The sequence below is a fragment of the Leucopleurus acutus genome, assembly GCF_964270905.1.
Source record: "Leucopleurus acutus genome assembly, chromosome: 10".
NCBI classification, from domain to species: Eukaryota; Metazoa; Chordata; class Mammalia; order Artiodactyla; family Delphinidae; genus Leucopleurus; species Leucopleurus acutus.
Window position 1 is genome coordinate 37,656,866 of NC_139153.1, and position 14,520 is coordinate 37,671,385.

The window sequence follows — 14,520 nt, forward strand, 5'->3', positions numbered from 1 at the left end:
TCCCCTGCATCGGCAGGCGGACTCTCAACCGCTGCGCCACCAGGGAAGCCCTGGATACTCTTTTTAATGTGCTTCTTTTTAACTGAAGGAACTTTATTAATTAGAACTAATTTTGGTCAGATCCCTGAAAACGTGTGGAAAAAAGAGGCAAAAGTTGTAATCTGGTAAATACTTTGAATTATTTCCCTGAATTTTGACTCCTCTCTCTTTTCCCTTGTTATTTGTATGAGCTGATGTATTTGTAGGGCCAGAAGCTTGTCTGTGCGTCAGTTTATTGTTACTGCCTTCAGGCATTCTCAGTTCCTTTCCAGTGGGTAGATGCTTAGTAGCTGTCCACATGGAGGTCATGTGTGGCCAGGCTGTGGAACAGTGGTCTCAGGTTATCATGGCGGTACGTTCACACACACGCGCACATATAAACTCTGGTGTGGACACATACTTTTACAGGCATTAGGAATACTGGGTATTTCAAGGGGCCAGTTATTCCCACGTAGCTGCCAGAAATTGTTGGAAAGTCTAAATCAGTGGGTCAAACAGCAAATCAAAAAGCCTCTAAATGGTGGTTCCAAAACTATCAAAAGTTCATAAAGCAGAGCTACCCTGATGAATATGAGCCTAGTTTACTTTACAGCTGATGAACACTAGTGGCTGGATAAGCAGTGTTTGGTTTTTAAGTGATTGGCACGCGGCAGCACTTTTTTTTTTTGGCTGTGTTGGGTCTTTGTTGCTGCGCCAAGGCTTTTGCTAGTTGTGGTGAGCGCGGGCTTCTCATTGTGGTGGCTTCTGTTGTTGCGGAGCATGGGCTCTAGGCACACGGGCTTCAGTAGTTGTGGCTTGCAAGCTCAGTAGTTGTGGTGCACGAGTTGCTCCGTGGCATGTGGGATCTTCTCGGACCAGGGATCGAACCTGTGTCCCCTGCATTGGCAGGCAGATTCTTAACCACTGTTCCACTGGGGAAATTCCCCCCCCCTTTTTTTTAAAGCACTTCCAAAATGTTTTTAAAGATTTTTTTCTGCTAATGTAGGGCTTGTTTTGTCTTGACTTTTATTAGGCTGGTGTGTTAAATGAATTTTATATTTTATTATTGCAGGAATTAGAATCCTTTTGCTACTGGCAGTGCTGACAGTTGATGTTTGAGCAGAAGGATTAGTGACTGAATGTTGGTCACTTTAACTTGGGAACACCTGTCGTTCTTAGGAAGGCAAAGAGATGTCGTCGTGTCCTCTCTTGCTTGAAGGGAAACAGTTTGGAGGGAACAGAAGGCTGGACAATTTCTCTAGCATACTTTTTTGGTGTGTGTGTGGCTTGTAACAGAAAATGCAAGTATCTCTTTAGTGGTAAAAGTCTATTTTGTTGGACATTCAGATCATTGGATGCTTGTGACAGCACCGTCAGAGGTGCTGACCCACATACATGGTTATAAATAAGATCAAGGACAAGAATTTGAAGGGCTTAGGAGCTGGTGACTCAGCAGCTGTGTTCTTCCTGTTTTATTAAAGCACTGCTTTTTAGATTCCAGGTAGAAGCTTTAGTTCCGGTGCCTCAAGTGATTTCATTTGGTTTGGTTGATAGAGGATAGAGAGAAGAGCCCTTTGGGGTTTATTATTAGTTAGAAACATAGAATGTTGATGGCAGAGACCTCTGTGAAGTGTGTTGTCCATTTCCTTAGATAAGGGCTGCATGACCAGTAATGCCTTTGTGGAGTGACCAGTAGTCCTTGTCTGAGGAGTGCTTGAGTGTCTTGGGGGACATGTATGTGCCTGTCTCAGCCTTCACTGACGAGTCAAGCTGGCCCATGAAGTGTGTGCTAACCTAGATTACCATGCTCTCTACTGACTGTTACCTCCTCTGTCCTTTGGGAAGGAGGAGAGAGACTGCCCATGTGGCCCACATGGGCTGGGTCTCTGTGTTTGTCCTAATGGACCTCATGCTCTCTTACCAGGAAGAGGAAGAACAGGAGGAAGAAGATGACGATGAAGATGATGACGACACTGATGATTTAGATGAGCTTGACACTGACCAGTTGCTGGAGGCGGAGTTGGAGGATGACAACAATGAGAACGCAGGGGAGGATGGCGACAATGACTTTTCTCCCTCTGATGAGGAGCTAGCAAACCTGCTAGAGGAGGGAGAGGATGGAGAAGATGAAGACTCTGATGCAGATGAGGAAGTGGAACTGATCCTGGGGGACAGTAAGTCTAGGGCTGACCACGAGGCTGGGCTTGGGTACCTAGGGAAAGGGCCCTTCCCTGTGCCAGCCCAGCGGGCAAGCCACACCAGGGTTCTGTGCCCCATTAACTAGAGTCACCACCTGGGCCCTTGAGGAAAAGCAGTTTCACATCTCTCATCCTCAGTGCTCCTGTCATGACGACTCTGTAACCAAATGGCTATTATCTCTTTAAAACAGGGGTTGGCACACTTCTACAAAGGCTGGACAGTAATTTTGGCTTTTGGGCTGAATGGTCTCTTTTGCAGCTACTCAGCTTTGCTCTTGTAGTGTGAGAGCGGCCAGACAAGACATAAATTAATGATGTGGCTGTGTTCTAATAAACTTTATTTACAAAAATAGCTGGTGGTCTTGGTTTGGCCCATGGGTCTTGGTTTGGCCCATAGGTTTGTCGACCCCTGCTTCAGAGGATTAGCCTTAGACTGGAGGGCAAAAGTGTAGTTCTCCCAAGAGGCAGAGCTGACATCATCAGATGCAGCTGCTCATGGGGGTGCTGTACCTGTTCTTTTCTAAAGTTGTAAAGAAATAGAAGCCCTCTTGTGGGTTGCAGCCCCTTCCTGCCTGCTTTTGCTTAATCCCTCTTAAAGGCCAGGGAACAGATGTTTCTCTTTGGCTTCTGTTTTGTTCCTTCCCCCGCACCCCCCTTTCCTATTCCAAGTTTTGAAGAACAAGCTCCAGTTTTTCCAGTACCTTCTCATTAGAACAGGTTTCTGAAGTCAGGTTGTCCCCTGCCTATACTAATGGACCCTGAGTAAATCACCTAATAGTTCTAAGAGTCTGCGAGCTCTGCTGCTATATTCTGCATGTTTTAAGAGGACATATTTGGCAGCATCACTGTGACCTGTGTCACTGTTGACAGACTCATGCTTGCTGTGGTCCTGGTTCTTCCTAGTGCTGCCCTGCCTGACTGGGGAGTAATCACTGTGATATTCAGTCATTTTTCATGTAGCTAACCTGGCCAGCATTCTCACAGCCAAGGTAGGTATTATGCCTAATATGGTAGCCAGTACACCTGTGGCCATTAGAATTTTAATTAAATTTAAAATTCAGTCCCTCATTTTCATGTCTACATTTCAAGTGCTCAGTAGCCACATGTGGCTACCATATTGAACAGCACAGATATAGAACATTTACATCATTACAGAAAATGTTATTGTATTGGCCTAAGCTCAGCAAACTCCAAGCCTCTTCAGAGTAGATGCTTGGTTTTTAGTCATTGGTGTTTGGTGTTGGGGGCAGTGGGAGGGAGGGAGTGTGTATGTATAGTAGGAGAGGAGAGGGTGGGTGGCAGTATATATATTTAAGCATATATGTATAAGATTCTCCGGTTCCACAGTGACCTAAATCCATTTCCTTTGGGATAAATCTTATACATGCTTCTAGAGCTCAAGATTGAAGGCAGTTGGCTTAGGGGAGACTGACTTTCTTACCTAAGTCCTCTTGCCAAAGTTGCATTTTGAGGAAGCTCTGTGCGGTGGGAGGGATTGCCTTGTATCTGCCCATCTGCTGTTTGCCAACTTCCATTTTTTGGTACTTGGAGGTTGAGATGATTCATTGAAGGAGGATTTCCTTTGTCCCTAGCGATGGTCAGAGAGCCGGGTAAGAGGGACTCAGGGGCAAGGGAAACATGACAATATTGATGGGAATAAAAAGAAAAGTTTTACTAAACTTCTTTGTCACCTGTGACACGTGGGCACAAGTTCTGTTTCCCTTCAATTATAAGTAATATAAGGTAGGTTAGGGGAGCAGCTGGTACCCCCGACCTAAGAGTATCACTAATTTTTCCATTCTCAGTTTGAATATAAATTAATTTTGTATTTGGCCTGTAAAATTACTGCTTCCTTTATAGCCTTTTACTGGTTATTCTAGGAAATTCATTCTTTTAAGCCCAAGAGGTAATCTGGAAAACCCTAATTCTATCAGAGAATAATGTTACTTTAACTTGGTGGGAATATTTATGATGTAAAAGTGCCATTATAGATGAAAAGTTGAGGACATGTCAGTTTGGGCTCTAGAACTGAGGTGGTGGCATGTGCAGCATATGTACTCTATTGCTTTCTCTGTTTTACAGAGACTGATAGCGGCTCGAAACAGAGCAGACACAAGGACCACCCTCCGTATCCTTGGTTTGCTGATATTCTGCCTTACACTAATCATCTGGTGTATTAGCTGTTAACCTTTCGGGGTTTATGGAGCCCTTTTAGGATATGATGAAAGCTGTTGTAACTATAGAAAACCACACCCACATGCCCTCCATGTAACCTTGCATAAGCCCCAGATCCCAGAGATCCAATGATTGATTTCATATACAGAACCCCAGCCCTAGGAAGAGAGACACCTTGACTCTGAGGTCTTTGTTTCTCTTTCCAGTCAGTTCTGACCACCCCCCCCCCCCAAAAGCCTGTATGTTGTAGAACAACAGGTTAAATAAACATGGTAGGGACTAACACTGACTGCCTTTGCTTCCAGGGCCTTTCAGAGGGAGAGGTCCCCACCAGGGTCTGAGTTCGGGTCTCTTCAACATTTGGAGGATGAGAAAAGGCTAAGGAAGGTAGAGAAGGGAGTCCTGCCACCTGACCACCCCTGACCCCTGAAAGTTCTGTTAAACCCTGTGCCTGACAATTATTTGCTTATGGAAGATTGTGTTATCCTCCTCCAGCTGCATTTACAGTCCTTGGGTGTGATGCAGAGTTGTTAAGATTCTTAATTCTTAGTAGCTCTACAGCTGATGGTTAGAATAGGTCTCAGGCAGGTGGGTGTGGCAGTGTTGCTTCATAGATCTCATGAGCATGAGGGGATTCTCCGCAGTCTGCCATGGGCCTTGGACACAGTGCTGTGCCTGAGTCACCCCCTTCCCTGCTCACTTCCTCCTGGAGTTCTTTCAGCAAGGAAGCTGATGAGGCTTAGTTTGTGGTTTAGCGGTGTCAGGTATTAGTTTGATCTCCATCTTGTTTTCCCTACTCCTCACCAATAAAGTCAAGCCATGCTTGTGCCCTGTTAGACCCAGGAACACTGGTTTTTCCAGCCATCACTTTTGCTTACCTTCAGGACTTCATTTTATCACGGCCATGCTTTTCTTGGTTTTACTTTATCCACTTCAGTTTTCTTCCTAAAGGAGATTGTAGTGAATGGAAGGTTTGGGAACATGCAGTTCTTCATCAGCTTTCCCCGAGTGGAGTCTCTCAGGTACGTGGGAAAGGGCTGATGAGGGATTCTTTGGAACCAGTGGCTGTCCCTCTCCTCATGGGAACCCCAGGGCCTATGGGCGTTTTCAGGGCTCCAGCTCAGGACCTGCTGGCCCATTTCCCTGGGGACCTTGTTAAAATTGTTTCACAGCTTCCTAAGCTGAGAGTGATCAAAATGGGCACTAGAATTTTTCCTTTACCTTCACTCAGCAAATACTAGAGCTAGGTACTATGTTTCTCTCCGATTTCTGTCATCCAGACAGGTGCATCTACCTCACTTTGAGGGTTCTGTTACCACCTAGTTTCACCTCTTAATGGATCCTTCCAGAGGTGTTCATGTGGTCTATTCACTGCCTGGAAGGCAGATGGTCAAGCAGAGGGTCAGACACAGTGCCACCTTCCAGGGTGCCACAGCTACTCCCTGCTGGCCTCCAGCCCAGTTTTTCTCGTATTGCTGCAAGCTCTGGCTTGTATCTTTTGGGAATTTGTTCCCTTCAGATTATATTTAGAAATTTCAGAGGAATGAATCCCAGGTTGACTACCTCTGCCTTTATGAGGTCTTCTGAGAAGAGAATGGCTGATGAGTTTAAGAGAAGTCTCATCCTTGCTTGGGCTCAGCCTGCCTTTTTAGTGGTCGTGGGGGTCAGGCAGGCCTGTGCCCACCGGAGGGACTCCAGAGGCCAAAGGACTACACAGGCTCACTCAGTGCTCCTATCAGCCCTGCCCCTTTGCAGCCACTCAAAGCACCATGGGCGAAAGCTTCAGAGGGGGCTTGCCTGGTCCCTTTAGGGCCTTTCAGGCAGGAGGAAGAACCTCTAGGAAGCAAGAGGGTACCATGTCCAGGTCCTTTGAAAGGTAAGCAAGCAAGAGGACCCAGGAGTAACCATCATTGCCCAAACAGTATATTTTCCAGAGCCAGCTCTGAGGAGTTAATTGACATGTTTTCTTCTTTCAGGAAACTGGTAATTAACCATGCTCAGGCATAAATTTATGTGTATGCAGGTGCTTTCTCCCTGAAAGCTTCCTACAAGCCTAGTGCGTAATCTAGTCTCTCCCTTTCCTTACCTTTCAGCCGACAGCTCTGACAACTCTGATTTGGAAGATGACATCATCTTATCTCTAAATGAGTGAGGAGCCATCACCACGTGGAAGAGATTCTTGGCAGGCGAGAAACTGAGTCAAATGAATTCAAAACATCTTCCCTTCCCTTTCTCCCAGGGCTCTTTTAAGGAGCTGCATGCCCTGCATTCAGAGGATTATGATTTAGAGTCTCACTGGAATCTGAGTCCTTCTAAAAACAATAACCACACAAAAAAAAGACAACAGGGGTTAGGCCCTATTCTGCTTCCCCCTTCTCCTAGGATGGACATATCTTTCCTCAAGGGGGAAAAAAAACCCAACACGTCTCTGGGGTTATTTCACAATATATTTTCTTTGTATAATGTTCTTTACTTAAAGAACAAGAAATAGTTTTTTATAAAACTTAAAAAGAAAAAAAAAAGGCATTTATAACTGAGGGTATGAACTTATATCCACCAGGTCTCTTGTCCCTGCAGTTCATTTTCTATGGAAGAAAATGTCTAAATAACAATAGAGGCATTTTTACATACGTATTTAAATGAAAAGGAAAACCGTGGTTTCTTAAATTGATAAGGATTAAGAATATTTTATTATAAATATAATATATGATTTTTTTAACCTGTTTTGTTGCCTCATATGCTGTCAGGTTAATTTGTTTTCCTTTGTGCCGGAGGTGGGGAGGAGGTACTGCTTGTTTGCTGAGTAAATGCCTAGGCTTACCCACCTTCATGGTTTGGTGGGGGGTGGGGCAGCAAGGTCATTGTGGATATTGGTTTTGTGGAGTTGAGGGAACTTAGGATATAAGTTCACTCCCTCTATTTTTCTTTGTGATTCAGTTTTTCAAAAATCTTTTTTTCTTCCCTTTCTCCCCAATGTGGAAAGTACAAATCAAAGGCCTTTTAATGTAAAGTGTATTTATTTAAAAAAAATACAAAATAAACTACAAGTCTGTCTTTCTTTGTTTATGGCCTTTCCCTGTTCTCTTTTACCAAAGTGGGGTCTGTCCCTCTCCTTGTAGCTCTAGCCAGGCAATAAAGACGCCTTCCAAGAGAGGCAGCCCAGGACAGGGTGAGAACACGTTCTGCCCAAATAAAGCACTCTGGGGAGAAAAGCAGCTTAGTCACAGCATCTAACCCTGGTCTGCTGCTCGCCCCGAGGAGGACTGGGCAGGGGGCAGAGGGAGGTGCTCAGGGCACTGTCCACTCCGCACGCCTCTCTCTATCCTGGGTTCTAAAGCAAGAAGGCAGCTCCAGAGTAGATTTGGTGGAGCTGGAACGTTAGGGGTCCTGGGAGTTTGTGGAGCAAACTGTGAGCTGGCAAAGCTAAGGAGTGAAAGCATTTTGGCCATCCCTGTAGTTGGGTGACTGACTGTCATTACTGTTTTCTGAAGGGAGTACAACAGTAGACCTGGGCAGTTCTTCAGTTTTGGCAGTTTAGGGGCAGCTAGGGCTTGGTCAGGCTGGGTTTGCAGGTATTTCACAGGCCTCTACAACTGGCTGCCACCAGGGAAAGTACCAGATGCTTTTACCTTTTCACTCACCCCACCCCCTTCTTACCCACAATAAATAGGAGACCCTAGTCTCTTTCTTCCTTTGAGTTTGCCCGGTTCCTATCATATAGGTATTTATAGCTAAAGAGACTTTTCTCCCTTTGCTAAGAGGACAAATTTGTGAAGTAAATAAGCAAGACAAGACGGCTAAAACTCACCAGGGGCTGGTGAAGCCCTGCTGGGCTTCGGAGCACCATACAGTTCATCACACACACTGAAGTGGTTGGTCCTGTGTCACACACAGGCACCTCTTGGTCCTCTAGAGAGCAGAGGTCTCAGCTCTTAGGTTGCTTCATGCCTCAGCTTAAATGGACTGCTAACACCTAACCAGTGGACTAGTTTGACTGCTGGTGCATTAGAAGAAAACAGGTTAAAAGTCAAGAAGCACTAAACGCATTGTATTCTAGTCATTAACTGAGCAGAGGCAGTCTCCCTGAGCTCTGCCAGCAGCTCTTGGGAACACCCACAGGTCTCTTGGTGGAGATGGGGACCTGCAATAAGAAAGCACACTCCTGTTCAACTTGACAACACTCCCTTAGGGAAGTGCCCTAAGAGGCTAAGGAAACATCAGCTCTCTTTATCTGCCAGGCAGGGCTCATGATCTCAGTCACTTAGGAAGAAACACGCGGAATAGTAGCAAACCGCCAATGAGGCAAATTTCGCCTTAGGTTGATTTTTGCCTTTAAGCCACACTTCAGCTAGAACCTGAACCCCAGGTGGAGGCACAGGTTGCCTGCAGTTAAATAGTTCTCTCTCTGGGGGCAGCATCATAAATCAACCAGGGGCTTGACCACCTGACCTACCCTTGCTAGTGCTGGCCAAGGCCTTTCTGAGAAACGTTACAGAAGCTGCTGTCTTAAGAGAGGAAGGAAGGAGTTGAGAAGAGGGTCCAAGGAAGAGGAGGAGGATGGTCACACAGCAGGAAAACTCTGTAGTTCAATTTGGGGCCAGAAAGCACCTATCCCTCAAGACGGGTGAACAAAGCAAGGGATAAGTGTCCTCTCCAGCCAGACTTTCTAGGTTTCTGTCTGGGAAAACTAGGAGGTGTAGTATTCTGGATCCTGAGCACCCACTCTATGAAGGAACAGCCCAGAGAAGTTTTGGGCTTAATACAGCAAGGCGGCTCTGGCCTGTGACCCAGGCATTCGTCCCTACCTCATCTGCTCTAAACAAGATGAGGCCCATTCCTCCTTCTGGTGGTTCCAACTGCCTGGAATGGTGCAGCTGTGGCCTACAGTGCCTCGCACTGCTTTGCTCAGATACCTGGCAGTTGTGGCCAAAGATCAAGTACAAACAGGCAAATAAACACATTTAACACTTCTTGTGTTTGTTATGAACATGCATTTTCTCTCACGAGTACCAGCTGAAGCCTAGTGCAGTACTTCCCCAGGCGCCTTCCTTGCCCTGTTTATTTTAAATCTCTAAGGTCTCAAAAAGTCACCTCTTTCACTGTCCTTGTGGAGAGGCATGTATTGTCCATGAGGTCCGCACTGAGCCCCCGCCTCCATCTCACGAACTGTCTCTCTCAACACATCCCAGCTGTCACCTGCGCTGCCTCGTGCCAGCCAGGGTAGTGGACCAGACCTAGAGAGAGGACAGCACGGTCAACAGAATCCGGAGTTCCTGGTCATTTGGGGGCTCATTTCCCTTATTGGAGCTTCTGTTCTCCCTCAGCCTTGACAATGATACTTTTAAAACATCTAAACTGCCACAAACATTGTGAAAAATAGTGTTTGGGCTGTGCTCTATGGTGACAACTGCTGTGTGACTGATTTCCCTCCCTGGTCCCTGACAATGCTGGCCATACTGTCTTAGTAGAGATGCGTGGCCACAGAACTTCAAGCCATCTTTCCCTCCCAGCTTGATGCCTCCACATTCCTCCGCAGCTCAGCTTGAATGGCTGAGAGCTCTAGCACTGCCCAACACCTCGGCAACTGTGACATTTCCCCACAGAAGCACCTCTGTCCCAGTGGTCCCCACCTCTGCAACATCAGGGCAAGAGGCCTAGGCAGAAGTGCCTACTTGTATCTGGGAAAGTTATGTCAGTTAACAAGAGCATTTTCCTAACCCACTGTACTACCTCAAAAACTCTTCAGGCCAGGGATTCAGTGTCTCTCACAAAGCTCTAGTGACTGGGCAGAGGCCCACTCCATTGACACATCAGCCCCAAACAATCAAAGGAAAAGCCAGAATTCACAAACACTGGGAAAGTTTCAAGAATTAACCAAGGAAAGCTGCCTCCCACTCTCCATTCCAGCATTTGGCCTCCACTGTCCCTTGGAGTCCGAGGCAGCTGTCTCCAACTGGGTATCCCTGGGCTGCTGCATTAAGGCTAGAAGGGAGGCTGAACAAGAAAAGGAGGCCCCACGGATCCATGGTACCAAGACCCCAATATTGCACTGCTCCTCTCATGACTACAAGACCACACAACTGCTAAGGTCTACGTGCTTTCAAAAAGGCCTGAAGACTAGGTGCTTTGTTCAACAGCTACAGCTCAAACTGATGGACACACACATTGTTCAGGGCAAGAAAACAAAAAACTACCACAGCTGCTGGCTAGACTTAGGCTCAACCCCTTCCTGTGCATGGGCTCTGCTCAATCTGGCATGGCAGGGTCCAAAATGAAACCCACCTGCTCTCAGCCAAGATAAAAAACAAATGTGAGTAAAGTCCTGATTCAGCCCTAAGAGCTGAGGGGCTGAGAGCCACCAATGCAGGAGGACCGTGAGATACCCCAGTGGTGGAAAGATGACGTAGGGCATTTGTGTGCATGCAGCAGGGAAGTCTTCCATCCTTTGAGAAAAAAAACTTGATTAAACCAGGACTCTGAACAGGATTAAAAATCCATCCTCTGACAAAGGCTTTACTGACAACGTTCCATACAGTTAGTCAAAAAATAAAAAAATACAGAACACAGCAGACATTATCTCATACACTAGAAACCAACATGACAGGAGTCCCTTCTCATTTTTCTCATCACTGTAAAAAACAAAACAAAACAAAACAAAAAAAACCCCAAAACCTAAGAATTTAGTTTTGGTGGGGGAGGACTTTGGTCCCCTACCAAATGAACCGAAATAAAGCAGCAGAGAATTCAAACCAAGGGGGTAAGTTTTGGAGTGGGGGGGAAGGCGGGGGGTGGGGGTGGGGGTTAGATCTTAAAATAACTGCTTTTGTGGAAAAGACAGGTTCAGGCTAGGCTGTGTCTCTTACTATAACTATCACCATGTGTTCTTCCTCTAGCTTTCCCAATGTCCTCAGTGCTGACTGGAGGTACTGCTGTGAAAAGTCGCAGGGAGGGAAGGCATAGAGCATGCCCGTGCTGTCTCTGCCCTTGGACCCACCCACTGGCAGGCTGATCACCCCTGCAGCCTGCTTCTGTTTCAAGTAGGAGACCAGGTTCCTGAGAAGCCGCCTCTGTAGGCCTGGCTCCACCGTGGGCATCCCCTCAGTGCCAGGCCCACTGGGGGTCGCCTGTGTGGCTAGGAGCACTGCGTAGCCATTGGGGCTCCCCTGCTTGATGCGTCGTGTGACCTCATCGAGCTTGGGCTGGTCCAGTCGAAGGCGCTGGGCAATCTTCAGCTGGGTCAGCTTACTCCCAGAAGTGTGGTCTTTGAGGAGACTGCTGATAACCCCCAGGTCCCCCTCTAGGATGTGCATAGATGTCGGGAAGCAGCTGTTTTTCAACACTAGAAGCCCATTCCAACCTAGCTGCAGTGTCTGGGCATACTCTGAAAGATTCTTGAGCTTTTTGGTCTCGTGTTTTGGCTCTTCAAGAGGCTTGGGCTCAGCCTCAGTGGTCCGATGATTGCGCTCGCTCTCCCGAGTCTTCTTCCCGTGGGAAGAGTCTGGAGCCTCATGATGGTGGTGGTGGCTCCGCTCCTCAGCCCCGTGTCTGCTGTTGCTGAGGGAGTTGCTGCTCGATTCCTTGGTCCCTTCACTGGAATGGTTTTCCTTGCGGCTGCGCTCAGGGGTGCGGTCAGAGCCTCGGTCCACAAGCTGCCCAGCACCCTTGGTCCTGCTCCGTTCCTCATAAGGGGAGTGGGTTGTCCTCCCACGATCACTGGAAAGGCTCCGGCGCTTCCGCCTGTCCTCCCAGGGCTTGGGCAGGCCCCGGTCCCCATCTCCTCCCCAGCGCTCACCACTCCGGCTGCGCACTGAGCGGCTGTAGCCCTCGAGGCTGTTGCGGCGGTCACAGCTTTTACTGGGGCTGGTCCAGTCCCCTTCCAAAAAGGTCCGGTCTCGGTCTGAGTAAAGGAGGTGTGGGGGGGTCCTATCCCTCACCCGCAGGTCGGCATCCAGGTTTCGGTGCCGGGTGTATCCATCTGGGAGCAGCTCGTAATGCACAGGGAGGGGTGAGGGCTGGTACTGCTGGGGATACCGAGTCTCCTCTGCTTTGGCAAAATCCACCCGCAGCCTGCGGTCTGGACCTCCCAAGGGAAAGCCCCTCATTTTAGCACAGGCGGCCTGGGCTGCGTCCAAGCTTTCGTACTGGATGTAGGCAAAGCTATCTCCTTTGACATGATCAATGGTCCGAATGCTCCCAAAGCGGTCAAACTCCCGGGCCAGAGCCGCCAATGAGGTGTTAGGTCCCAGGCCACCCACCCAGAGGCGAGTAGTGGGGTTGGCCTTGCCATATCCTATCTTAATGGGGTTGCGGCCAATCACCCGACCCGACATGGCCACCTTGGCCCTGTGGGCCATGTCCAGGTTCTGGAATTTGAGGAAGGCATACGCACCGCCCTGACCACGAGCGGGTCTCTTGATGACCACCTCCTCAATGATGCCGTACTTCTCGAAAGCCCGTCGCAGCTCCACCTCTGACACGCTGTGGTCCAGGTTCCCGATGAAGAGGTTGCGCGTAGCCCGCTGGTCGTCCTCAGGCATCAGGTCCTCCTCGCACACCGCCGGGTAGCCATAGGGTCGCCCGCGGTCGTCGTACAGCCCATAGTAGTCCAGGGCCCGCTCCCGGGATAGTCCTACGGCGGCGGCGGCGGCGGCAGCATCCAGGGCAAAGGCTGCAGCGGCGTGGCGGGCGCGGGGCTCCCGCAATGGCGGGGCGGCAACCGGGGACAGCGAACGCTGCTTGTACTGGTAGCCGCCGTGCAGCGGGAGGTAGCCGAGCGGGTCAGCGGGCGCGGGTGGCCCCGGGGGCGGCGTGGAGGCGGCCGCGCTGCTGCTGCTGCTTCGCCGGCTGCTCCCGCCGCCGCCGCCGCGCAGGTACACGGGCTCCACCTTGAGCGGACGGTCGTAGAGCAGCAGCTGGCGGGCCAGGGCGTGCTGGCGGGCCTCGCGCGCGTCCTGCGGGTGCCGGAAGTTCACGTAGGCCACGCGGCCCAGCTCAGGCGTGTGCGACAGGCGCAGACTGATCTCGCCGAAGCGCTTGAACTGGTGGAAGAGCCGGTCCTCGAGGTGCTCGGCGGGCAGCGCGGGACTCAGGCTGCTGATGAGCAGCGTCTTGTATTCGGGTGCGGCTGCTGATGAGCCGGGACCCGCGGGCTCGGCCCCGGGAGGCGGCGGAGGTGGCGGTAGTGGAGACGCGCGGGGCGAAGTGCCCGAAGCGCTCGGGTCTCCCGAGGCCTTGGCACCGCGTCCGCCGCCGCCGGCGCCCGAGCCTGAGGAGCGGCCGCTGCTCGCACGGTGATTCGCGTCCCCGGCGCCGCGGCCGTCGCGGTGTCCGCCGCCGCCGCCGCCCCCGCTACCACGGGGTTTGTCGCGGGCCCGCGTTGGAACGGGGTGCTTGGCGCCGCCCGAGGCCTTGTGCGCCGCCCGCCGCCCGCCCGCCTCCGCCTCCCGTTCGCGCTCCCGCGGCCGCTTGGCCGACGATGACGAGCCGCGCCCGCTCGGGCTCGAGTCTCGCTCGCTCTGCCTCTTCATGGCGCCGGCGCGGCGGGCGGGCGGGCGGCCCGCAGGCCCCTCACAGCGGCGGCGGCGGCGGCGGCTGCCGAAGAGGCAGCGCCCCCGGCACCGCCATCTTGGACAAAAGGACTCGGCGCGGCGGCGGGGCGGGAGCTGCGCCCAGGGCCTGGGCGTCGCGTTATCAAGGTGCGCCGGCCGTGCCACGTGACCCCGTGGTGGGCGGGGCGAGAGCTGCGCCGGGCGTGCGTCATCGGGTTGCGCCACCCCCCCCGTTCCACGTGACCCCGGGGCAAAGTGGGCGAGCGCGGCCTGGCTGTGAGCTCTGGCGCCACGGCGCGGCCGATGTGGACGAGGCTCGGGGCTCCACGGTGATTGGAGACCTCGAAAGAGCCAGCCCAGGAGGCTGCAGGACGTAGGCCTCTGGCTCCCGGCTGCGGGGCCCGCGCTGATGGCAGCGGCTGTGGCAGCCTCTGTCGGCGCGTGGGTCCCAGGCCTTGACCCAGCGGCTTCTTTACGTGGTATTCCCAACTCCAGGACTAGGCTTGGGTGATCCCCGTGCCCTGCCACGGCATCTCCTGACTGGGGTCCAGCATGGACAACCCCAAGGACCGAAACACGCC

The 14,520-nt window shown here is 50.8% G+C and overlaps 2 protein-coding genes across 4 annotated transcripts in view; one reads left to right on the plus strand and one right to left on the minus strand.

Moving 5' to 3' along the window:
* Positions 1 to 7,966, plus strand: part of DCAF1 (DDB1 and CUL4 associated factor 1) — a 93,177-nt gene extending 85,211 nt beyond the window's left edge. For all 3 annotated transcript variants that reach the window (XM_082848223.1, XM_082848221.1, XM_082848222.1), the window contains 2 exons: positions 1,943 to 2,192; positions 6,485 to 7,966. In XM_082848223.1, coding sequence (XP_082704349.1) covers positions 1,943 to 2,192; positions 6,485 to 6,543 — 309 coding nt within the window. In that variant the 3' untranslated portion in view covers positions 6,544 to 7,966. The remainder of the gene's footprint in view (positions 1 to 1,942; positions 2,193 to 6,484) is intronic.
* Positions 7,967 to 10,394: 2,428 nt separating this feature from the next.
* RBM15B (RNA binding motif protein 15B) lies at positions 10,395 to 14,029 on the minus strand. Its single transcript, XM_082848227.1, has one exon. The coding sequence runs from the start codon at positions 13,916 to 13,918 to the stop codon at positions 11,237 to 11,239; it is 2,682 nt and encodes an 893-aa protein (XP_082704353.1). The 5' UTR covers positions 13,919 to 14,029; the 3' UTR covers positions 10,395 to 11,236.
* Between the last annotated feature and the right edge of the window lie 491 nt (positions 14,030 to 14,520).